The sequence below is a fragment of the Atractosteus spatula genome, chromosome 14, assembly GCF_055471065.1.
Source record: "Atractosteus spatula isolate fAtrSpa1 chromosome 14, fAtrSpa1.hap1, whole genome shotgun sequence".
Taxonomy (NCBI): Eukaryota; Metazoa; Chordata; class Actinopteri; order Semionotiformes; family Lepisosteidae; genus Atractosteus; species Atractosteus spatula.
Genome location: NC_142719.1, coordinates 17,260,363 through 17,284,329, shown reverse-complemented (window position 1 = coordinate 17,284,329; position 23,967 = coordinate 17,260,363). Strand labels below are relative to the sequence as shown.

General features: G+C 45.7%; 3 protein-coding genes and 1 non-coding gene across 6 annotated transcripts in view; all 4 read left to right on the top strand.

The window, feature by feature from the left end:
• The window catches only part of ap1m2 (adaptor related protein complex 1 subunit mu 2), a 28,635-nt gene extending 26,489 nt beyond the window's left edge, over positions 1–2,146 (top strand). For all 3 annotated transcript variants that reach the window (XM_088931852.1, XM_088931854.1, XM_088931855.1), the window contains one exon: positions 632–2,146. In XM_088931852.1, the coding sequence (XP_088787978.1) occupies positions 632–657 (26 nt within the window). In that variant the 3' untranslated portion in view covers positions 658–2,146. The remainder of the gene's footprint in view (positions 1–631) is intronic.
• A 982-nt stretch (positions 2,147–3,128) lies between these two features.
• Positions 3,129–6,382, top strand: cdkn2d (cyclin dependent kinase inhibitor 2D). The gene is made up of 2 exons (XM_088931856.1): positions 3,129–3,325; positions 5,945–6,382. The coding sequence occupies exons 1-2, from the start codon at positions 3,188–3,190 to the stop codon at positions 6,344–6,346; spliced, it is 540 nt and encodes a 179-aa protein (XP_088787982.1). The 5' UTR covers positions 3,129–3,187; the 3' UTR covers positions 6,347–6,382.
• Positions 6,383–7,827: 1,445 nt separating this feature from the next.
• Positions 7,828–23,585, top strand: kri1 (KRI1 homolog). Its single transcript, XM_088931851.1, has 19 exons — positions 7,828–8,053; positions 8,384–8,460; positions 9,291–9,396; positions 9,857–9,959; positions 11,210–11,267; positions 12,035–12,084; positions 12,566–12,656; positions 13,207–13,284; positions 13,419–13,525; positions 14,928–15,060; positions 15,239–15,334; positions 15,627–15,797; positions 16,212–16,287; positions 17,006–17,115; positions 18,282–18,456; positions 19,166–19,296; positions 20,033–20,097; positions 21,056–21,151; positions 22,476–23,585. Exons 1-19 carry the CDS (start codon positions 7,969–7,971, stop codon positions 22,951–22,953), a joined length of 2,286 nt encoding a protein of 761 aa, XP_088787977.1. The 5' UTR covers positions 7,828–7,968; the 3' UTR covers positions 22,954–23,585.
• Positions 19,427–19,528, top strand: LOC148820792 (Z30 small nucleolar RNA). Its single transcript, XR_016094179.1, has one exon. It is a non-coding gene; the product is annotated as a Z30 small nucleolar RNA (small nucleolar RNA).
• Positions 23,586–23,967: the final 382 nt, after the last annotated feature.

The following is a 23,967-nucleotide window of genomic DNA, read 5'->3' as shown; positions in this document are numbered from 1 at the left end:
TTTCTGGACCCTCCACTCAAAGCGCTTTACAGGTAATGGGGACTCCCCTCCACCACCATCAATGTGCAGCCCCACCTGGGTGATGCGACGGCAACCATAGTGCGCCAGAACGCTCACCACACACCAGCTATCAGTGGGGAGGAGAACAGAGTGATGAAGCCAATTCATAGATGGGGATTATTAGGAGGCCATGATTGATAAGGGCCAATGAAAATTGGCCAGGACGCCGGGGTTACACCCCTACTCTTTTCGAGAAACGCCCTGGAATTTTTTAAATGACCACAGAGAGTCAGGACCTCGGTTTTACGTCTCATCCGAAAGACGGCGCCTGTTTACAGTATAGTGTCCCCGTCACTATACTGGGGCATTAGGACCCACACAGACAGCGGTGAGTGCCTCCTGCTGGCCCCACTAACACCTCTTCCAGCAGCAACCTTAGTTTTTCCCAGGAGGTCTCCCATCCAGGTAGTGACACCTGCTTAGCTTCAGTGAGTTGCCAGTTGTGAGTTGCAGAGTTGCATTTTAAGAAATGACAGTGTTTTGTTATAGTGCCAGTCAGGGCAGAGCAGAGAGGATGAAAATGGAGTTTGAAAAGCAAACCATGTTATTTGAAATCTCCCATTTATTTCAGATTACCAGCTGAGGACCAACTCCTAGAAATATTCCCTGGGCAAAAGAGTCAAGGACCTGTGGTTTCATTGAACAAGCAACCAAAATGGTGCCTTTGTATTTATAAAGAGCAAATTTCTCAACTTTTTTTTTAAAGTGAATAGATTTTGAATGATTTGATTGAGTATAGCCTGCCTTCCTCCCCTACTGTCTCCCTTTGGCCAGCCACCGAGGGCTGCCTCAGCACGGCTGCCCTCCTGGTCAGCTTGTCTGCATGCAGTGCTTTGGTACAGCCAAGCCCTTACGAGTCCTGTGACCCTCCTGGTTATCAGATAAGTGATGTGGGAAGTGGATGGAGCCCAGTTAAACACTGGACTGGAGAGGCATGATTACAAGCTGAGCAGCCCTGCTATCCAGATAGATATTTCTGTGATCGTTTTAGGTCAGGGTTCTGGAAGGCTGCTGTGCTCATAACTGCCCATTTCCACTAATTATTGTCTTAATTGAACCATGTTAACGATTCCCAAATCATTAAGGCAGGGATTTCCAGTGCTGGTCCTTGTCCTTGTCTGCTGGTTTTCATTCCAGCTGGACTCTTAACAGGCTTAACTGAACTTGTAATTTAATTAGACCACAATTCAATTTAATCTTTGCCGCTCCTTAAAGGTTGCAGCTTACAAATTACTCAAGAAAGTTTTGCAATTCTTAAAACACGTCAAATGCTGGGGCACAAATAATTGAGCTAGAACCAAAACCTGGCAGACTGTGGTCATAAGGGTCTGGAGTGAAGAGTCCTGTATTAGAATATCCAAGAGCAAGGGTGTCAGACTCCAATCCTTGAGGACTTAGTATATCCTGGTTTTTGTTCTACCCAAGCTCTCAGTTATATAGAGGTATCTGTTTTTAAATACACTATAAGCTTTGCAAGTGGGTTGTAAGAACTGAACAGTATCCACTTCAGCCTGCCAATAGTGCTATTGTAACAACATATACAGCATATTTTTACTTTCGAGAAATGTGAGGAAGAAAGGAAATGCTCCCTGTTTTGGCTTCAGGCTCCAGTTAGGCTTTAGTTTGATTCCATTGATGAATTTAGGAAGGCAGGGGGTTGGAATCTGCTAAACTCTAGATCAGGAGTCCCAAACCCGAGGGGTTCTGTGTTGTCAGATTTTTTTTGGTTTCAACCCGAGGAGCTAATTAATTAACCTGATTGTTTTCAAAATTAAACCTATAGACGATTTTTTAAGATTAATTACACAAGACACATTAAAGGTGCAGTTACCTATAAACTGCCTTGTTAGATTACATTTTGTAGGAATTCGCATACTGTTGCTTTGATGGTGTTTGTTGTAATTTTGCTTTGATTCTAATCGAGTGATTGTAAATAATACTGTGTGAGTCATGAGCGTTGTTAAAATTACACAGAAGCATGCATGATTACCAGATCATTTCTTTCCAGACTTTGTTTGTGTAAAGCTTAGTTTTTTCTGTAATTTTAACTAAAATTAAAATACCGTAATAACCGTAATGGAAAAAATAACGTACGTGTATGTGGCATTCTCTCAGACTAAAACATTAAGAAATCCCCTACTACACTACTTGTAGAACTAACGCTATTCCCGAATGTAAACGTTAATAATAAACAGATCATGTTTTATGCATAGGCAGACAGTCGAGAATATAACGATTATAATTTAAGTCTTTAAAGGCTCATGTAGTCTGAGATATAATTTAGGGTGTAAAATGTCAGTAAATGCACAGGGCGTTATGAACCGCCTTTTTTCATTGCTTCGTAGGAGCTTGTAATTCAAGTTCTTAGCGGTTTAGTACGTCTGCCGTATGAATGAACTTTCTGAACTACTCCGTTTAATTGAATAGCCCGCCTTCTCATATTCGTTTCCTATTGGTTCATTGTTCAATCGTTGCCGAGGTGATACGATGACCTTCAAGCCCCGTCTCCGCCTTTTTTGCCTTATTTGGAACCACTCTTTCCCGACAGTCGGCGATGATTGGCGGAAGGCGGAGTTTTCGTGTTCTGAAAATCCAAAGCCGGTTTGTCTAAATTTAACCACTCTTGGGTCCCGCAGCGCTAAAGGAGCAACTGGGCGAAAGCGGACGCGGTACTGGAAACAAATGCAGCTATTTGTTGTTGTTGCTGTTCTTGAGACTGATTGTAAAACTTCTGCTGCTGATGAAAAGAAGGAAAACTGAAACTCGGCGAAGGGGAGGATACGGTCTGTCAGGATGGTTCATATTCTTCAGGTTCTGGAGTAGCCATACAGGTCACGTATGCGTGATGCTAAGGTATATAGGGCGGCACGGTATATATTTATAGACCGTGATTTGATTAAAACTGTGTAGGCTGATCCGAGCCGGAAAAACAGCCATACATTTCGAATCAAAGGTGCGCTTAGTGAGAGGACGAGATACAGAATAACTTGGGTGAGCCAGGTTAAAAGGGGGTTAACAGCCGAGGGGACATTTAAAACGTAGTAATTCAATTCTAGAAACGCCCATATTTAAGCGGTCTCCCGGGAAGGACCAAGTTTTTTAGGTAAAAGAAACGGCATCATCCACTATGGTCCTGGGTGACCCAGACGCAGGGAAGATCCTGTCGGCTGCGGCGGCGAGGGGAGACCTTCTCGGGGTTCGGAGGATGTTGCAGAAAGGGGTACACCCCGACACCCCCAACGAATTTGGGAGAACCGCCCTGCAGGTGAGGAGGGTGTTTGACCGTGACGGTTCAGTTACATCTCACGAGAAATCTTGTGCAAGGGATGGGGGGGGGGGGGGGTCAGTCAGGGGTCCTCAAAGAATACGTGCCCCTTAGGAAAGGGGGGGGGGACCCCAGAAGCAGATCAAAGAAAACGGCTTCTCCAAGGGATCTGCTGCGACAGTGCGCGTGGCGGTGGATGGAAGCACCTTGATCTGTTGTGTACAGCTGTTTGACTTCCTGTGATTGTCCCGGATGGGATATGTGCTTTGCACGCAAGCGAAAAACATAAGACACTACACAATGCATTTAACACAACATAATCCCATTAACAAATAAGACGGGCACGCATAAATGAGACAGAAAAAATAACAATAAAGTAAAATATACAGTTGTCCAAATTAAGCATGTTAACAGCTGAGGAAATAAAAGATAATTTAGTTCTATTGCAGTGGAATCTGGGGAGTCTAAATTGATGCTCAGATTCACTGTGCAAGGGGCGGTCATGACAGTCAGGGATTATTTCTGCACTGTGTGTTTGATGTACAGTAGATTTCTGACAGCTGTAGCTGTCGTCCTCCAGTAATTTTGCTGGCTACCTTCACACTCCTGCTCAGTCTGTTTTTATTGCGTGGATACTTGTTGCACTGTATAGCGAGCGTAGCGCACTTGGAGCCTAGTGTCAGTTATTGCACTTAATTGTGTTTTAGAAAACAAAATGGTACTGTAATTACTGTTTGAAGTGATAAAGTGATCAAACCGATGCGATCTGCGGTGTATGAATTGTGCGTTGATGTTTTTGCTAACGCACATCTAGTCTAAGAAAAAGAACAAGCTTGTCGGTTTTTTCTTCCTTCTAAGGCTCACTAAATAAACTCGTTCTGTCAATCATGTGATAATAAAAGTAAAATTCTGAAGGTAGAGCTAGCTAGTTGAGGATGAAAGCCCTTCTAGTATATTATACATAAGAAGATCTGTAGACTAACTGATGGCGTTTGAAGAACAGATTGTTACTGGTATTGTGAGCCAATATCCACAGGGCTCTCCTTTAATCCCAACCCAGATTACACAGGTCATTAGAAGATTTAATCACCCAATTAAAAGTTTTAGTCATGCTTTGGATTAAGTTGTATAGATGAAGATTTAATATTATTATAATCAGTCATTTAATATAAGTTTCCACTGAAGTTCAGTATGTGATGATTTTAGAGCAAGGGTACAGTTAACTCTTACACAGGTGTGGTATAATATACTGTTACAGTTAGATTAAATGTTGACCAACTCCTTCTGTAGCTAGTGTCTACACCTGCAGTTCCCTGAGCGTGGAAGCAAGGGGGAGCAAAGTGTAAAAAAATGGTTGTTTGCAGAGCTGTAGGTTGTCTGTGAGACATGTTGATCAAATAAATCGCAAGGTTTACTTTAGGTAATTAATTTCTGGGTAAATCATTAAGAGTCCAGGAAAGCAGGATGGAAAGAGAGGAGAGGACAGACGACAAGAAACGGGGTAGAGGAGGGGGAGACACCGGAGGCGAGAGGTGTTTGTTCACATCAAACTCAAAGCCCAGCTTCTCGTTCAGTATTTGAATCCTCTTAAGGAAGCCTGTTGTTCTGTTGTTTTTGCGAAACTCTGATTTCCTGCATTAAAAATCCCCTGGTTAAAAATGGCCTCTCCTGCTTATGAATGCATGTTGTAGAATAGGGAGCTAGGTTTCCATTCGTTTTGTAGCACTCTGTTTTACATACAAGAGAGAGAATTGCTGCTAGGTGATATTTTGTTTGGTTTAGAAGAAAGGTTTCTCTCTCCTTTTGGCCTGTGTGGGGGTTTTACAGGATGTTGAGTACTTGGTAACAGTCTGTGTTTTTCTGATTGGTCAGGACATGGGCCTCTGAGACACCTTGCTTGAAAAATAGAGTAATTTGAATGTTGTGATGTGTGTTGCTTAGTGTTTTGTTATTGTAATAAATACTGTTTAAATCAGAGGTTTGCCTCTGAGTTATTACTCCTTCGCCAAAGCTGTGCCAGAGAACAAAGATCTTAAGGACCTCAGATTCTACCAACTGCTTGGGTATATTCTTGGCAGACCTTTTACAATTTGTGGGTTATTCTTTAATTATTGATTATCCCACTTGATCCATTTTCTGTAGTATTCCATTTTTGTAACAATACTATAAGGTATATAACAGTGTACATAAGATGCTTTATTGCACCCTATAAAACCTCAGTCTGTTCTAGATGGATCATTACTGCAGTTCCCATACTAAATAAACAATTTAATCCAAAGCGTTACAAACATATCAGGCTTCATTAAGAGCAAAACAAACAAACAATGCTTTAGCATGCTTCATTTTTTCTGGTCTAGATGTAAAACATTGTTTTTTTAAACATTTTTTCGGTGTACCAGTCTACATGATGTAGTTTTGTACCGTTTTGTATTGTTTAACAAATGGTATTTTTTATTTTCAAAAACAATATACGAAGGTCATGTATTGTTTTTCAATATGCAATATACGGTTATAAGATGCTATCATTGCTGACAGATCATTCATATTTCATGAATAGTAGTCATTTCCTTTTACTAATCGTAGTCTTCCTTGAATCTGTCCGACCGTCACGTGCTCCAGGTGATGATGATGGGCAGCAGCGCTGTGGCTCGCGAGCTGCTGGAGCGCGGCGCGGAGCCCAACGTGCGGGACCGCCTCGGGATCACGCCCGCGCACGACGCCGCCCGCACCGGCTTCCTGGACACGCTGCGGGTCCTGGTGCAGTTTGGAGCTGCGGTCAACGTGCCGGACCGGTCCGGGGAGCTGCCTCTCCACGTCGCCATCAGGGAGGGGCACGCCGACGTGGCGGGGTTCCTGGCGCCCCTGTCCACCCTCTGGCACCACGAGACCTGCGGGGAGACGGCCCTGGGTAGCGCGCGCCAACTCTGCCGGCCAGATGTTGTGCAGCTGTCGGAGCGCCGGCTGGCTTCCAGCCTGACCTCTCGCTCTGAACTCGTGGCCTCCCCAGCGCCATGTCTTTAAGATGAGCATTTTTAAACAAACACTTTTGAAACGGACTCTGTGGGGTTTACGTAAACGATACAGAACTTTAACTTGAAAAGACAGAAATACGTTGCACTATTTTGCGTACTGCAGTATGGGTTTCAGCCCATTGCAAAATTAACCACAATTTCTGCTATTTACTAAAAGTGGTGCTTGTTCCTTGTGTCGAGCTCATGCCACCTTTTTCGAGTCTTTGTCTAGATGCATATTATCAATATATTCTCAGGTTTTCTTATTATATATATTCTTAAGATTCGCAAAGCAGTTTGACCAAACCGGTCGTATAGGATGTTTAAACATGTTAGTTTTCATTTAGATGAAAATGTCGCACTAGTATTTAAGAATGTATCGCAGTACTTATCAGGACTAAAATCGTGACCCTGACCCAACGTCAGCTGTACAGTTTACAAGTGTGACACATTGTGCATTTTAACACGTTTGTAAACACCTCGATGAAATCTTTCTAAACTTATGTTACTGTTTCGTGGGTAATGGTCCGCGAAATTTAATTAATTTAAACTTGTTTTCTCAGTACCTCACAAATTTGTAGTTTTAAGTTTGATATACCTCCCACCATGACTTTTAGGATTTTGTACATTAACATTTTTAAAGGGTGTTATTGTTGTTAGCGTTGTATTTATTTAAAAATATTTCTAATGTTTTACAAAGGTTTACTCAAGAAAATATTTAATGCTGGGTTTTAAAAAAATGTATTTATTTTAAATGACGTTAATATACTTATGAATTTATATACTTGTAATTTTGAAGGGTCTAATAAACAGTTTGGATGTATTTAATTGAGAGTCATTGACGTAATACTGTTTATGGTTTACTGCACAAATAAAGCTTAACAGGTATGAGCCTGGTCAGTACCTGGATGGGAGATCTCCTGAGAAACCTAAGGCTGCTGCTGGAAGAGGTGTTAGTGGGGCCAGCAGGGAGTGCTCACCCTGCAGTCTATGTGGGTCCTAATACCCCAGTATAGTGACGGGGACGCTATACTGTAAAAAAGGCGCCGTCCTTCGGATGAGACATAAAAGCGAGGTTCATTAAAATCCCAGGGCGTTTCTAGAAAAGAGTAGGGGTGTAACCCCGGCTTCTTGGCTAAATTTCCCATTGGCCCTTGCCAATAATCCCAATCTATGAACTGGCTTCATCACTCTTCTCCTCCCCATTGATAGCAGGTGTGTGGTGAGTTTAGTGGCGCACTATGGCTGCCGTCGCATCATCCAGGTGAGGCTGCAGACGGGTGGTGGTGGAGGGGAGTCCCCATTACCTATATAGCGTTTTGAGTGGAGGGTCCGGAAAAGCGCTATATAAGTGTAAGTAATTATTACTATTAATTAAATAAAAAAGCAGGTCCACTCATTGTCGCACTGTTTCTTTAAAAAAAAATGACGCCAGCGGATTCTTTCTGATTGGTTGTTGATCGTCCTTTACACTTTGCACTCTGACCCCGAGTCTTGCGCCCACGTGGTCACGGTTTCCCATGTGAGAGAAATCTCTTCCCCTTTGGAAAATATTTTAAAAATAAATTAATCTCCGTTCATTCTTTAATTTTTTTATGTTGGGCTAGCAGTGAAAATTAAAGGATAGATGATATGTCGGACAAAGTAGAATTTAAGATCAACAAGAAATTCGCAGAGAAGTACGAGAAATACAGACAGAAGGAGGAGTTGCAGAGACGTGAGTATTTCGTATTTTAGTAGTTTTAAGTAGCTGTTTTAAGTACATTATAGACACTGTGCTGCTAAATTTAGTATTTTGGAAGAGAGTATGCGATTAAAAATCATTTTATGTGATCTTTGAAAATAGACTTTTGTTTTAATTTATTACACAATGGGCGAATCACAGCTTTAAGTGTACAGAGCGATATTTTCATTTTTCTCTTTGTAATGGAACTATTTCCCCCACATTTAATACAAATTGCAAGTCGAACAGTGCCAGAATTTGTAGAGCGACTATCTGAATACTGTGATAAAACGCGTTTTTATGCGCTTTGTTTTCTCATTGCAGTGAAGGATCGCTATGGCAATCAAGGCGAGGACAGCCAGTCCGGCTCCTCGGATTCGGCATCGGACGACAGCGATGTGGTCAGTGTCGGACCGCGGCTTTTATCTGTGTCTGCAGAGCCTTTGTGCGATTTCTTTCGGGTTCCCCCGTCCTGTGTGAAGATGGTTTAAGCATTCTTTCACGTGGTCGCTTTACTTTGTTCACATTACTAGTAAATGCGTTAAATTTACAATTCACCATGAAACCGGTATAGACGCTCACAGACAACGGGCTCCCTTATCACCCAGATCGTAATTAACAGAAGGCACAAGCATGCAGACAGGTGCTGTCAGTATTGTTGAAGTATCCTGGAAATTTCTGTGGGCCGCATGCGCATTTCGGGAGGGGGGTACAGATTTCCAGGGATACTGAACTGGATACCACCCCGGAATTGATTTGGGTGTTCGCATCAGCTCAAAGCTGTCTATTAAGAAATTGAAGTGATTCTTTATAAAAATACATATATTCTACTTCAAACACCGTTGAATTTTGAGAGACGTTCTCTCAAAATTCTCATTCTCATTCTCCTTCTGATACCTTTTCCAAAATTATTATAATTATTATGTATCAGAGTAAGAGGATACAATACTGATGATAACGTGTTTTCCGTTTTGCTAACGCAATTTGGTGTTTTACCCCGGGTAAGCTTGTAACTGTAGTTATTTTAATAAATGTTTTGTTAATGGACTTTGTCACAAATGTCCTAAAAATGTGAGACAAATGAAAATGAATATCACAATTAAATATTGATCTACAAATCAGTGATTTATACAAATACATACATGATTTAAATAGCTGTAAATAACCTGAAATGTTACTGTGTATCAGTCCTGATCTAAATTGAGGTTAAATTTGTGTGTGTGGGGTTTAGGAGCTGGACCCCAGGCTGGAGAGAGACTTCTACAGAACGCTGTCCCTGCTCAAGAAGAAGGACCCCAGGGTCTACCAGAAAGATGCCAGCTTCTACTCTGACAGGGGTGCGTGTGAGAACTTAAGAAAGATGACAGGAGAAGGGAACCCATGTGGTCCATCCAGTCTGTTTGGTAGTGATCCTAGGATCTCATCCAACTGGCTTTAACAACATGGCCGGGCGGCTTGTTCCAGACTTCCACTACCCTTTGTGTAAAGAAGTGCCTCCTGTCCTGACTGAAGGATCTCATCCAGCTGTGTCTGGTATAGGATTCAACAACATGGCTGGGCAGCCTGTTCCACACTCCCACCACCCTTTGTGCAAAGAAGTGCCTCCTGTCCTGACTAGAGGATCTCATCCAGCTGTGTCTGGTATAGGATTTAACAACATGGCCAGAGAGCTTGTTCCAGGCTATGTATTCGTCCGCTGTGTGTGCCGAATTAGCCCGTCGGCAACCCCCAGCTAATGAGCTAGTGTAGCTGAATTGCCTCAGTAGTGACTCTCTCATCCTGTTCCTTCCCCTCCAGAGTCGGACTCAGCCGGTGAGGAGAAGGCGAGGAGCTCAAAAAAGACCGAGAAGCCCATGTACCTGAAAGACTACGAGCGGAAAGTCATTCTGGAGAGGGGGGGGTGAGAGACTCTATTAAAAGAAAAGGCAAAACGTACACAAACACTTTAATTCATTGGTTAGCATGATTTATTTTCACCTCTTGCAAAAAGAAAGACAGAGCCAAGAAGAGCATATTTACAATAGCTGAGTATGAATAATAATAATCCTCATACTTGTATAGCGCTTTTCCAGACCCTCCACTCAAAATGCTATATAGGTAATGGGGATCCCCTCCACCACCACCAATCTGCAGCCCCACCTGGATGATGCGACGGCAGCCATAGTGTGCCAGTGCGCTCACCACACACCAGCTCTCAGTGGGGAGGAGAACAGAGTAATGAAGCCAATTCAGAGATGGGGATAATTAGGAGGCCATGATTGGTAAAAGCCAGGGGGAAATTTGGCCAAGGTTTTTTAATAACCTTGGTTTTTTGTCTCATCCAAAGAGCAGTGCCTTTTTTTAACCGTATAGTGTCCCCATCACTATAGTGGGGCATAAGAACCCACACAGACCGCAGGGTGAGCGTTCCACTGGTTCCACTAAGTCCTCTTCCAGAAACAGCTTAGTTTTTCCCAGCAGGTCTCCCATCCAGGTACTGACCAGGCTCATACCTGCTGAGCTTCAGTGGGGCTGCCAGCTGTAAGTTGCAAGGTGATACACTTGCTGGCTGTGGAATCTCTTTATGGTCAGAAGTTTTGTTGTTGTGTATTAAAAAGCACCATGAGGGCAGTATACCCACAGCGCTAGGGCCCTGGGTTCACTTCCAGACCTGGGGTGCAACAGAGTTTGTATGTCCTCCCTGTGTTCACGTGGGTTTCCTCTGGGTGCTTTGTTTTTCCTCTCACAGTCCAAAGACATGCTGGTAGATTAATTGCCTTCAGGAAAATGGGCCTTGGTGTGAGTGTGTGCATCTCGGTGTAATTCTGTGTGTGCCTTTCTGTGAATGCAGAATAATTTTGGTCACATTTTCTTATCATTAGCTGTGTGAAAAGCATCAGGAAAAGAATCAGTGGTTAGCACTGCTGTCTGATAGCACTGGGGCCCTGGGTGTCCTGTCTGGGGTGTGTGTTTCTGTGTGCCCTGTGATGGACTGGCATCCTGTCCAGGGTGTATCCTGCCTTGCACCTTTTGCTTGCCAGGATTCCTTGTGACCCTCTATTAGAAGAAGTGGTTAGAAAATGGATGGATGTATGAATGAAAACAGCACAGTGAGTGCGTGGGGGTGTCAGGATTGGAAGCTGACTGTGTCTCCGTCTGTCTGCACTGCAGCAAATATGAAGACGAGGAGGAGGAGAGCGATGATGAGGAGATGAAGAGGAGGAAGGAGGTAAGGGGCTGCATGGTGGAGATACATTATGGGGTACACCATGGCGAGAGCAGAGCATGGGGCAGCCTTGCTGAGCGCATGGAGATGCTGGGAGATGAGGCGCAGTAGATCTCAGAGAAACACAGGGAGAACACAGTCAGGCCGTGACTGCAGTGCGGGAAGCCACGCTAGCAGCTTTGAGAGAGCCGCTCTGAGATGTTTTAAAGGGTCCAGCACTCCCTGCGCTGTCAGGCCGAGGAGAATTCCTGGACCCCCTGGGCCTGGAGATGTTCTTTATACCGGCAGCAGGTGTTTGAAGTAATCGCACCTGGTTTAGAAGCGCCACTTGTTCAAGTCCCGGCTTTCTGGGCTGCCTGGGGAGATCGAGGACCATTCCCCGACGCGCCCACCCCTGCGCTCTGGGAGCCCCGTGGCGCCTGACTGGGGGAGAAGTGTGGCGTGTCTCTCGGTGACATCGCCTGCGGGCGCCCAGTCGGTCCGAAGAGTCGTGTTTGGCTCGGGTCTGCCAGCCGTGAATCCCCGTGCGATCCCAAACTCAGAGTTGTGACCTCAGGGCCAATAGAGCTCGACTTGAGGTCCGAGCCTCCGTCTTGACTGGTTGAGCCACCATGGAGCGCGACTGGGGGGTTTCGGCGCCTTCAAGCTGGGCCTGAAAGGTAAATGGAGCATCGGCCGTTCAGCCTGGGCCCGGATGCGATGCCCCCTGCTGGTGTCTCTTCTCCTCGCGCAGCACCAGCCTGATGCCCGTGTGTGTGTTGTCATTCCAGAGAGCCGCCTGCCCCAGCTACATCCAGGAACAGAAGCAGCTGAGAGACAGGTAGGGTCTGGCTGTGCACGAGTGGGCCACTCCGTTTTTCCTCTTATTGATCCTGCTTCTAAAGATCACTGCAGACGATTAAAGGTTGGGAAGAAAAATAAAGGCTCAACCATGAAATAGAATGAAGATGTCTCGTGTATCGTATTTTAGAGTTACTGCTTGAGTAGAATGTTATTATTGTCATCAGTCTGTTAGCAGGTGCTGCTGTCCAAAGCAGTGTAGAGAGACTTAGAGGGGTGGTCTAGCCTCAGAAATTGCTTCTGCAGGGTTGTAAATAACCCCACGTCGACGTGACTGATCTTTCTTTGCTCTTGAAGCGGTGCTGCAAGCTGATGCTAGCTCTTCTTCCAAGTTCTGAAGCAGTCACCCATTAATAACTCCTTACTGAAATATCTGGACCTTTGGATAGGTGGATATGAGAAATGCAATAATGTCCCCCCCCCCCCCCGCTCCCTCCCTCTTGTTCTCCTGGCGTGCACAGTTTCCGGAAGTTTGTGGAGGACAGCGATGACGATGGCAGCAGCGAGGGCGCAGAACTGTTGACTCGGAGAGTAAAAACCCAGGAGGAGAAGGTAATTCAGTCCGTGGCCAGTAGAGGGCTATGTAGCTACACAGATTTAATCGAGATCTAATGAGCTTCAATCCTGGAGAGGATCAATCCGCTTCATTTCATGGGTCACCAGTTTGTAAAGGTCCCACCTGTAAATAATTGAAGTCAGTGATCGAGTTCAGTTAAGACTGGCCCTGGAGAGAAGAAGCGTTAATTGCAGGGAAAATCACTCCCAGGACCAGATATAGAAAATCTTCAGGTTTATTCACTGCGGCTACTGCAGGGGCAGCTTGACTGGGTTTTACCCCCAGGGTTCTCCTGGTGTGATCGCTACCCAGCACACTGCCCCTGAACCTGAAGGTTTTACAACACCTTGGAGCAGCCAGAGTGCAAGTTCTCTGCAGTTTAATTTATGTTACTTCCTTAACAAAATTCCTATTGAAGCTGCATTTCCTGAGATGGATAAGAGAGTAAGGCCTGTATTCAGTAATCTTTCCCCTATATGTGACTTGACCTCTGACCTCTGGCCAGTGTTTTCACACCCAGTGCTGTTCTGTGCTGGTCTTCCACAGGACAAGGAGGAGGCTGATTATGTGGAGTGGCTGAAAGGGCAGGCGGAGCTGGAGGAGGGTGGTGGGGTCCAGGACATGGTGAGTGCATTTATTTTCAGTATCTTCACTGTTTTTTCTGGATTTCTAGCAGTCGCCTTGGTTTCTGAGTACTGGCATGGGGTGTTCACAGTAGCATTGGTTTCTGTCTCACTGTGTCTGTGTGTGTGAGACAGAAGTACCTGCGGGATTACTGGAACGACCCCCAGCTGGATGAGAAGGAGCGCTTCCTCAGGGATTATATCCTCAACAAGGGTTACCTGGACGAAGAGGAGGAAGAGAGGTATGTGGTACAGCTCTGACTGCACTGCCTGAACCCCCTGACCCGGCTCTGACAACACTGCCTGAACCCCCTGACCCGGCTCCGACTGCACTGCCTGAACCCCCTGACCTGGCTCTGTCTGCACTGCCTGAACCCCCTGACCCGGCTCTGACAACACTGCCTGAACCCCCTGACCCGGCTCTGACAACACTGCCTGAACCCCCTGACCCGGCTCTGACTACACTGCCTGAACCCCCTGACCCGGCTCTGACTACACTGCCTGAACCCCCTGTCGCGGCTCTGACTACATTGCCTCCTCCGGCTCTGTGTGCACTGCCTGAACCCCCTGACCCGGCTCTGTCTGCACTGCCTGAACCCCCTGACCCGGCTCTGTCTGCACTGCCTGAACCCCCGTGACCCGGCTCTGACTACACTGCCACCTCCGGCTCTGTCTGCACTGCCTGAACCCCCGTGACCCGGCTCTGTCTGCACTGCCTGAACCCCCGTGACCCGGCTCTGTCTGCACTGCCTGAACCCCCTGACCCGGCTCTGTCTGCACTGCCTGAACCCCCTGACCCGGCTTTGGCTACACTGCCTCCTCCGGCTCCGTCTACACTACCTGAACCCCCTGACCCGGCTCTGTCTGCACTGCCTGAACCCCCTGACCCAGTGCAAAGTAAAGGCAGAGGAAAGCCTCCATCATGAAGAGTGTTGGCTGTGGTGGATTCAGTGCTCATGTAATCACCTGCTATAGCCCTGGGAGAAAGAGTACTTCAAATTGATGTGTGAGGCAGGCAAATCGATTCTCTCATATTTTACAGTGACTGATGTGCATGAAGTGTTAATCATTATTGGACATATTCTGCATATAGTGTCGGGTGCTTATTATAATCTAGTGAGGAGGAGCAGAACCAGTTTCTTTGGATGCACTCCGTTGTGAGGTTGGGTGTTATACCTGTTACAGGTAAGGGGAAGATTGTGTATACAGTGGTGTTAAAAAGTGTTTGCCCCCTTCCTGATTTCTTATTTTTTTGCATGTTTGTCACACTGAAATGTTTCAGATCATCAAACAAATTGAAATATTAGACAAAGATAACACAAGTAAACACAAAATGCAGTTTTTAAATGAAGGTTTTTATTATTAAGGGGAAAAAAAATCCAAACCTACATGGCCCTGTGTGAAAAACTGCATTTTGTGTTTACTTGTGTTATCTTTGTCTAATATTTCAATTTGTTTGATGATCTGAAACATTTCAGTGTGACAAACATGCTAAAAAATAAGAAATCAGGAAGGGGGCAAACACTTTTTCACACCACTGTATGTGAGTTTTCAGTTACATTCATCTGGTCACATTAAAAACTGTTTCTGTTTTAAATGTTGTGTTTTGCTGGGTATGACCTGTCTGCACGCCCATCTGTGTAGGATCCCGACCTACGACGAGATCGTACAGGAGGAGATCGAGGACTCGGAGGAGGAGGGAGAGTCCTTTCTGGTCCGGCAGGAGGACTTTGAGAGGAAGTACAACTTCCGCTTTGAGGAGCCCGATGGCCTGCAGGTGAGCTGAACTGTTGCTGCCACCGAGCAGTTTGTTCCAGACCCCCCCACCCTTTGTGTAGAGGAGTGCTGGCATTTTTTCTTTTTTTTTTTTGCATGTGGTTGTACTGCTGCGTGGCGCAGGCGGCCCTGAAGGAAGCTTTTAGTCTTAAAACGAATCGGAATGTCTCTCCCCTCAGATCAAGACATACCCTCGCACCATCGCCACCTCTGTCAGGACCAAAGATGACAGGAGGAAGCGCAAGAGGGAGGAGGTCAAGGACAGAAAGAAGAAGGTGAGGACCGCTCACTCCCTGCCTCCGCGTCTCCCTGTCCCCTCACTCCCTGCCTACGCGTCTCCCTGTCCCCTCACTCCCTGCCTCTGTGTCTCCTTTCTTTCTAAGGAAAGGAGAAAACAGCAGGATGATGCTGTTGGGCCCAGTTTCCTCACCTGGCCTTGATAGTAACTAATGACATACAAGAATCTCAGTGTCTTCAACAGCTTGGTTGGTTGGGCAGTTTTGCTCCAGACAGCACTTCTGTCTCTCTCTCACTCTCCCTGCGTGTATTTTTCTCTCTCTCTCACAGGAGAAGGAGCAGAAGCAGGAGGAATTGAAGCAGCTGAAGAACCTGAAGAGGAAGGAGATCATGGAGAAGCTGCGTCAGCTGCAGGAACTGACCGGCAACTCCAGCCTGGCCTTCAGCAAGGGCGACCTGGAGGGGGACTTTGACCCCCAGCATCACGACCAGCTCATGCAGGTGGGGTGCCGTTGAGGGAGGCTGACGACTGTACTGTACTTTCAAAGACACCGTGTTTCCAGGGTCCTGTTGTTCATTCCAAAAAGATCCTGTTGGAGTTTTACGCTAGAGGTAGATGTGTTACCAGAAGTAACAGCCACCTCAGGGTGTCATGTTGTTCAAGATGCTTAGCCCCGATGAGGTTGAAATTCTGGCGTTGCTGTTCAACATCTTTTGAGGTTCATCCATGAAGTCAAAGTATGTCTAATGTTATCATAACGTTTTCTAGACTGGAGCACATTTCTGTGAGTGTTGCATGTTTTGAGCAGTTGCTGTTGTGTCTCCAGTTGACTGAAATCTCCAGCCGTCCTCACGCACTCTTTCTGTTCTGCCTCTCTTCTCTCTTCCTTTCTCTCTCCTCTTCCTGTTTCTCAGCGGGTCTTCGGAGATGATTACTACGAGGAAGGGGAGGCAGAGAAGCCCCAGTTCGATGAGGAAGAGGAACTGGATGGTAGGTTCATTTTTTTTGTTTCCTTATACCTTTTAAGGGGCATCTAGGTTCTTCAGTGAACCTGCTCCTCTCAGTATGAAGGCGTTTTAAGAATCATGGGTTAATTCAAACAAAGTCCCCCACAATCCATTACCTCTGTTGCAGTGTCTTCATCTGTTTCCGCAATCCCATGTTGCATTGTTGTATTTCTCGTCTGTAACTGGGGTCTTAAGTCGCATCTCTGCCGAGAGATGGCAGCCCAGACAGGACTTTGCTTCGCTTACTGTAGCTCACAGCCTTGAGGTTTAATCAACAGGTCAGAAAATTACAGTTTAGGAACCAGATGAGAGTTTCTATCCAGTGACGCTACTTCGAAATCAAACTGGATGTGAATGTAATTAGTAATAGCAGTTTTGAAAAGTAAGGTTTGAAAACAAAAGATGGACGTAAGAAATAGTAAATGGTATTTCATGTCTTGCTTGCAGGAAGCTGGGAATCCTTTTAAGGTAGCAAAGTGTGCTCCAACAGAGATGGGCATCTTTTCATTAGTATCGTGTATTTTAATGTATTCTGAGCCTTAACTATAAAATTGATTCTGCTAATTGACAATTAAGTAATTAAGGAGACAATTGCATTGGATTTGATGGGAAGGGAATTTCAGTCATTCTGCTTTGCGACGGGTGGGTTGGTGTGCACGTGGAGGCTGTAACGTGCCCCTATCTGTGTCCGTCTCTGCCAGGGGAGTGGAACTGGGACACCTGGACTGGGCCCGGCGAGGCAGAGGAGGCACCGGAGCAGGAGGAAGAGTACGAGGGCTTGGAGCCTTACTGTGAAGACCCCAACTTCATTGTAAGATCCCACTTCCCTTGTTACAGCGTGAGATCTGTCCTGTGGAAACAATCACACCAGGAGAATTTGGGTGCCGAGCTCTGCTCACTCACTCTGGTTCAGCTTTCCAGCCAGAGTCACAGTTAGAGTGAAGGGCTTGAGGCAGGGAGTATATGTAGAAGTGTGTGGACACCACAGGAGACCCAAGAAGACACAGCCAGGGTACTTTATGGAGTTTTTAAGTAGACAGCTCCCAGACACACCACTAACACAGGAAGCAGTGATCTATTTTGACCTGTTTAAGCGAGTCTGGGCTGTGCTGTTGCATAGCCAAAGTGGACTTAATTTATAAAGAAATAGTTTATGACTTGTGTCAGATTTTCTTAATGGTGATCTATGAGGAGACAAGGATTCATTGCAGATTGCTCCAGCTGGGTCTTTTTTGAGCAGAAATGAGAAGTGATGGGTTTCAGAACTTCACCTTTAAAAGAGGGACGTCAGGGGCAGCCAAGCACATCAGACCTGTGTAAATATCAAACATCACTGAACCATCCATCCATTTTCTAACCGCTTTATCCAATTCAGGGTCGCTAGGGAGCCAGGTTAAATCCCAGCAAGCAACAGGCGCAAGGCAGGGTATCTTGGAGGGAACGCCAGTCCATCACAGGGCATCCACAGACGCAGACAGGCACGCACTCACACCAGAGCCAATTTTACTGAAGTCAGTTAACCTACTAGTGTATCTTAGGACTACTGGAGGAAATTGGAGTACCTGGTGAAAACCCACACATACACAGGGAGAACATTCAAACTCCACAGAGATCACTGAACCAGCCAACCTTTAATTCAACCAACCTGACTTATTCCTTAGGTATTAAGCAGCTGGTGACTCAAAGAGACACAGAAAAGCAATGAACAGTCCAATTAATTACTTACTACATTGAAAGTCATGCACTATAGTGGCAGCAAGTGAAGAGCTGAGGTTATCATTCCACACAAAGTTCCTGTTGTATTAATTATTATCCTGAATTCTAAACTCCCTCTGTGTTTCCTGGCCTTCAGCCAGGACTTCAGGAAGAGTTGTTAGTCACCTACGAATGATGCAGCGCTTTTGCAGTCCAGGCCCGTGGGGGAGGCTAAAGGTGATCTGACCTTTGACATTTGACCCTTGACCCCCTTCACTGCAGATGGATGCTGACTATGACCCCAGCCAGCAGCCCACTTCCTCCAAGAAAAAGAAGAAGAAGGAGAAGCTGAAGAAGAAGAAGATGACGAAGGAGGATGTGCCGCAGATGGGGAAGAAACGCCGCAAGTCTCACTTCGCCGAGGTCATCACAAAGGACAAGCCGGTGTTTGACCCCAGTGAGTATTGCCACTTGTCTCCTGGCTGGGACTGGCAAGCACATGATTCTCATGAAGCTGGGCCCTGTATGTTTTCTTGAAGTAAGCAAAAACGAAGTATGGAACAAGCGCTCCTTGGATAAATTGACTACTGACCATCAAATGGGCCAGATGGGCCCAGTGGCTCCCCTCGTTGGTAACCTTTCATCTGTTCTTGAATGACACTGCACTGACGTGCCAAGCTTTTAAGAATCATCTCTCCTGTGATGACCCAGCCAGCCAGTGAAAGCATCATAAGGCAGAAAAAAACTCTGGTGGCGATCATGGTGTTAGACGAATAGTCTGACATTCTCAACGGGGTTAAGGCGAGACAGAAGCCGTTCTAGCAGGATGTCAATGTTGATTACTGGGCCCAAGCACCTGCTCGTCCTTCCATGCTGCGGTGAAAGAGGGCGAAGACATTGCTCAATGGGTTGACCTTGCAGGCAATCGAGCTGAAAAAGAACAAGGAAAGAAACTGGAGATGCAGGGTAGTTTTTAATTAACCTGCTGCACCCTCCTCTGGGTCTCCACAGGCTGCCTGCTCTGGCTCTGCTTTTGTAAAGCCAGGCACTGCAGAGCTTTTGATTGGGGAGATGAGGGAGGGGCGGGGGGTGGGTCGGCTTGTTGTTGCGGGGTTAGGGCCCCCCGACCTTACTGTTGAGAGTGGCATCCTGTGCCAATCTTTCAGCGGAGAAGTCTTTCGAGGAGTACCTGGACGAGTACTACCGCCTGGACTTCGAGGACATCATCGACGACCTGCCCTGTCGGTTCCGCTACAGGCAGGTGGTGCCCAATGACTTCGGGCTGTCCGTGGAGGAGGTGAGTCTCACTCGGCCTGGGAGACAGCAGTATGGCCACTGTGGGCAGCTTATACTGGAACCTGATCCTAAGGGTCGTAGAAGTAGCTCCCTGAAAATCCCCTGCTCACTGTGCGTGTTCCCCCATGCCTGGCGGTGATGAGCTGAAGTATAGTCTGACCTGGTATTGCTAATCCCCTCCTGGGGAACTGCACTGACCAGGGCATGATCACTGTAATCTTCTCTCTGAGCCTCCACAGTGGGCATCATCAGGGCACAATCAGTTTAATCTTCTCTCTGAGCCTCCACAGTGGGCATCATCAGGCACAATCAGTTTAATCTCCTCTCCAAGCCTCCACAGTGGGCATCATCAGGGCACAATAAGTTTAATCTCCTATTTGAGCCTGCACAGTGGGCGTCATCCGGACAGAAATTGTTTTTCTTCTCAGAGTCTGGACTGTGGGTATCATGATGAAGAACCGCTCTGAACATCTCCAGAGCTCCCTTGGTCTTGTAATAAGCACCACTGATCTGAATAACACTGCATTTGGCCTGTAGACTTCTTGAACACTTGAGGTCAGTATAGGAGCACTAACTGCTCAGATGTCACAGCTGGAATGCTGCTGAGTAAATTAAAAGAAATGTTCACGGAAAGCGCTTCAGTGATGTCAAGAGCCAATGACCTTTGAGCTGGCAGGCCTGATGTGGCACCTGTTGGACAGGGCAGTTTGACCCAGCGCTGGTGTTTCTGTGTGCAGATCTTGGCTGCGGACGAGAAGGAGCTAAACCGCTGGTGCTCCTTGAAGAAGACCTGCATGTACAGGTGAGCCACACAGGAGCGCTAAGAGACGTTTCTGTGCAGTCCTTTTCGGGACAGCCCTCGCCCTCAGGAGTTTCCAACACTGAAACCATCCCAGTGTCCTTGTCTGTGGCTCGGTGTCTAGACAGAGCCAAAGACATTTTGCTGGGTGTAACATACATCTGTTTACTCTGTGGTTTGCTACTTGTGTTTTTATTTAAAGGGGAACTGCAAGGCTATTTTCATATTTTAGGGTTACAAAGAATGAGCATTGATGAATGCATTTCAAACCACAATAAAAGTAAAATGTACACAGTAACTTGTAAAACCTCACATTTACACCACAAAATAGATTAAATTCCCAGGTATGTGCAGCACCATGTTCTGCGATTCAGAACAAGGCAACAAAACTTCTGGCGACGTATTGCAGCCCTATTACATTGTAAACAATAGAAATATTGTTTTAGATTTCTGTTTTGCCAACAAATAGTACTTGTTAACTTTGCATGCAGATCACTTTGGAACATTTCTGGAGTGAAATGTCTGGTGCTCAACTTCTTCTTGTTCACTCATACCTCGTAATACATCAGTCATTACAGAGACTAGTGAGCAGGAAGGGCAGCATCACGTTGCAATTCATGGTAGCTCAAATGTGAGTTTACGACAACATGGTGACTTACAGTACTTTCACAAAGGTCCCAATTTTGTGCTTAATTTGAAATTTGTCATTTTTTTCTAAAACGTAAATGAATTTATTTTGTTACCAAGATTTAATAACCGGTCTGAGACATTGAGACTGCATTTCCCCTTTAAAAATGATGTTGCATTTTTATGCCTTACTGCTTTTGTTTTTCACTTTTGCATTTCATAGCTATTTGTATTGTATGTATATAATCTCCTTAGAAAGTAGAAAGTCACTTTATGCACTGAAGGTGACTGTTTTGGTGTGAGATACTTCATGCCTAGTTGTTGCCCATCACAGGTCAGAGAAGGAGGAGCTGGGCGATGTGAAGAACTACAAGATAAAGGCCCAGAATACAGGGAAGAAGAAGCAGGTCCTCAAATCCCTCACTATGGAGTGAGTACTCTTTCTGCGCGGAACTGTTGTGTTAAGCTGGTGTTTGCATAGGGACCAGAAAGACCAGCGTACCATTACTGAAATGCCTCTAAGGGTAGTATTTAAATTAATCTGTTTAATTAAGCCTATTTAAAAGGCCCCTTAGGTACTATTTAAAGTAAGAATGGCCACTTAAAAATTTAGCGCAATCTTTGGTCTTCACTAATTTTTAGCTTTGCAGATGCCAGCATTAGGACACGGTACCCTATAGCATGTGACCTCCTTTTGTCCTTGTGTACTTTTCACCGGATTTACTGAAAAATGATAAGAAGAGTCATGTAAGAATCCAAGAATACGAAAGTGTCAGATCAGAAATCAAACTTCTAATCCGCTACTCTCTCCTGCAAGGGAAACAAGTCTTGAGCATCTGGTAGATACAATAGTGTTGAACCGCCATGAGGTATTTCAGTGTGAACTTCAGGAAATGTTACAGTTTGGAATGCCAAACCTCTTTCTGTGGTGACGAGACCCGGTGCACTTTATTATGAATATTAACAAGCGAGGTTAGGTATTTGAGAGATTTAGCCTGTGTTTATTACCTACCACATTTATGTAGGTAGTGTACAAAATCAGTATTTATAATCGTTATTTAAGTAGTTTATTGTGCTGTTTTTTGTTTGTGTAGTTTTTCTTTTATACACACTTTTTCATTTGATAATATTTGGGAAATGAGCAATGGTAGTTTTAAGAGTGAACACAGGGCCTCTGAGATGATAGGTGTTTCTGTATTTGTGGGCTGTGAAATTTTGGAATGTCCTTTAAGGCTATTTACTGTAAGGCAAACACCGCAATATTTACAGTTATTAAGCTTGGCCCTCCCAAAGCTCACCGCCTCTGCACACCAACATCTTAAAAGAAGACATTGTGGGTGTTTTCAGGCCCTGGGTTAGGCCACCCTGCCTCCGTTTGTGTATTGTCTGGGCGAGGAGTTGATGACAATGCTTGTGTTTGTAAAGCCAGCAGGAGCGAGACAGTGCTGTGTGTCTGCAGGCTGGGAAAACAGGACATTAGGGGTTTAGGAGCTCAGCCTACACCCTTAGTTAGTGCCTGCTGGTTCTTGTGTATTGCCTAATTTCCCCTGCATTTTGCACGGGCGTGGTGTTTCACACCCTGCGATTCTTCTTGGGAGTTCCTCTCGCAGAAGGGCCAGACGGACCAGCCGGACCAGCCGGGTCCTTTTAAATCTTGGAGGTGGCTAGCCAGAGCCTTTCTCATGAGCCACAGACACCACAAATTCTCACCCCTTTCGCTTCTCTCTTTTTTCCTTTATTTTTTCTCACCGCAGTGAGGAAGAAACGCTACGTGTGCAGACGGAGGGGAAGACGAAAATGGGAAAGAAGAGGAGGGATCGACTGAGGAAACAGAAGGGCAGGGAAGGAGAGGAGGAGGAAGAGGAAGACAAGGCGGGGCCCAGCCTAGAGGGGGCAGAGTCGCAGAGCGCCAACAAGACTCTAGCTTCCACAGAACCGGAGGAGGAACAGGGATTCTCCACTCCAGAGAAAAGAAGGAGAGAGGTCGACAGCGAGGGAGAGAAGCAGAATGGGCTCCCGGGAAGAGTGAAGGGAAAGGACGGGACCAAGAAACGCAGGCAGCCAGGAGGACGCCTAATACGGAGGTCCTTGAAGGTGAAAGTGGGCGGCCGAGAGTTCTCCAGGCAGAGACTCAGGGCCTACGGGCTCAACCCCAAGAGGCTGCACTTCAAGCACCTGAACAGGCAGAAACGCAAAGATCAGGAGAAGAAGGAAAAGAGTCAGACCAAATAGTGTGCCGGCTGCAGGAACTAGGGGGTTTTCAAACACCAGCACACAAAAGAGATAATGTATCCCCATCGGAAATCCAAAGTATTGAAGCCCTCTTAAGAGTTCAGTGCATCCTCTATGTGGGGATCGTGAGAAGGTCAAATTTAAGGCTACATGGCAGTTAAAACGGGTCTCCGTAAATGTGCAACACTTGTGTTCCAACACTGACCTCTGCAGGTGACTGCATGCCCAGTGTCTTGATCTGACCTGAGCAAAGACTTCATGCAGTCATGAGAATATAATTGGGCCAGAGCATTTTGTAAAGAAATTGCAGGCAGCTTTGTACAGCGTTTGCAATTTTCCATCTCTCCACCCATTTGAAAATGTATCCCGGCAGTTCGCTCATTTTGATTGTGAGTGATGTGGGTTATGGGAGCACAAAACTGAACAGAACAACACAGAAGAACAAAAGCAAGAGCTCCCCTCTTCAGATAAATCACTGTGATCATTTTATTTCAATTTCAGTCTTCAGAAATTGAATTTCCAGGTGGGGACCTGTTCTGCCGTCCCCAGTGAAATGCATGAATTCTTGGGAGATGTTGGGTTGAATTTTAATATAGTTAAAAAATGTACCTGATAAAAATGGATTCTGTTTACCTAGGTCTGTGTTTTCCATCATTGCAAGACCTACCTTTTTAAAGGTCTTTTTGTACAAATACACTGATCATTTGTTTTATGTGGTCCATATTTGTTCTCTTAATCGCGGTTCTTTGAACCACTCCAGCATCAGAACCATGGCAACTGCGGCCAGGATAACGGGGAAGAGGAGCTTGATCTGGGCTGGCATGTATTTCATTAGGCTGGGCTGGGCTAGACCAGACTGGACAAAGGTAGATTGGACCAAGACTCATCCCTAAACGCAACAGTCCTGTGCATTTTGTAAGTGTTCAGGCCTGAGTTTACTTTAATTTGGTGTGAATGAAACAATCTTTTCCGATAATTTAGTTGTTTCCCAACTGGCCTGTCTGTTTTTTTTAC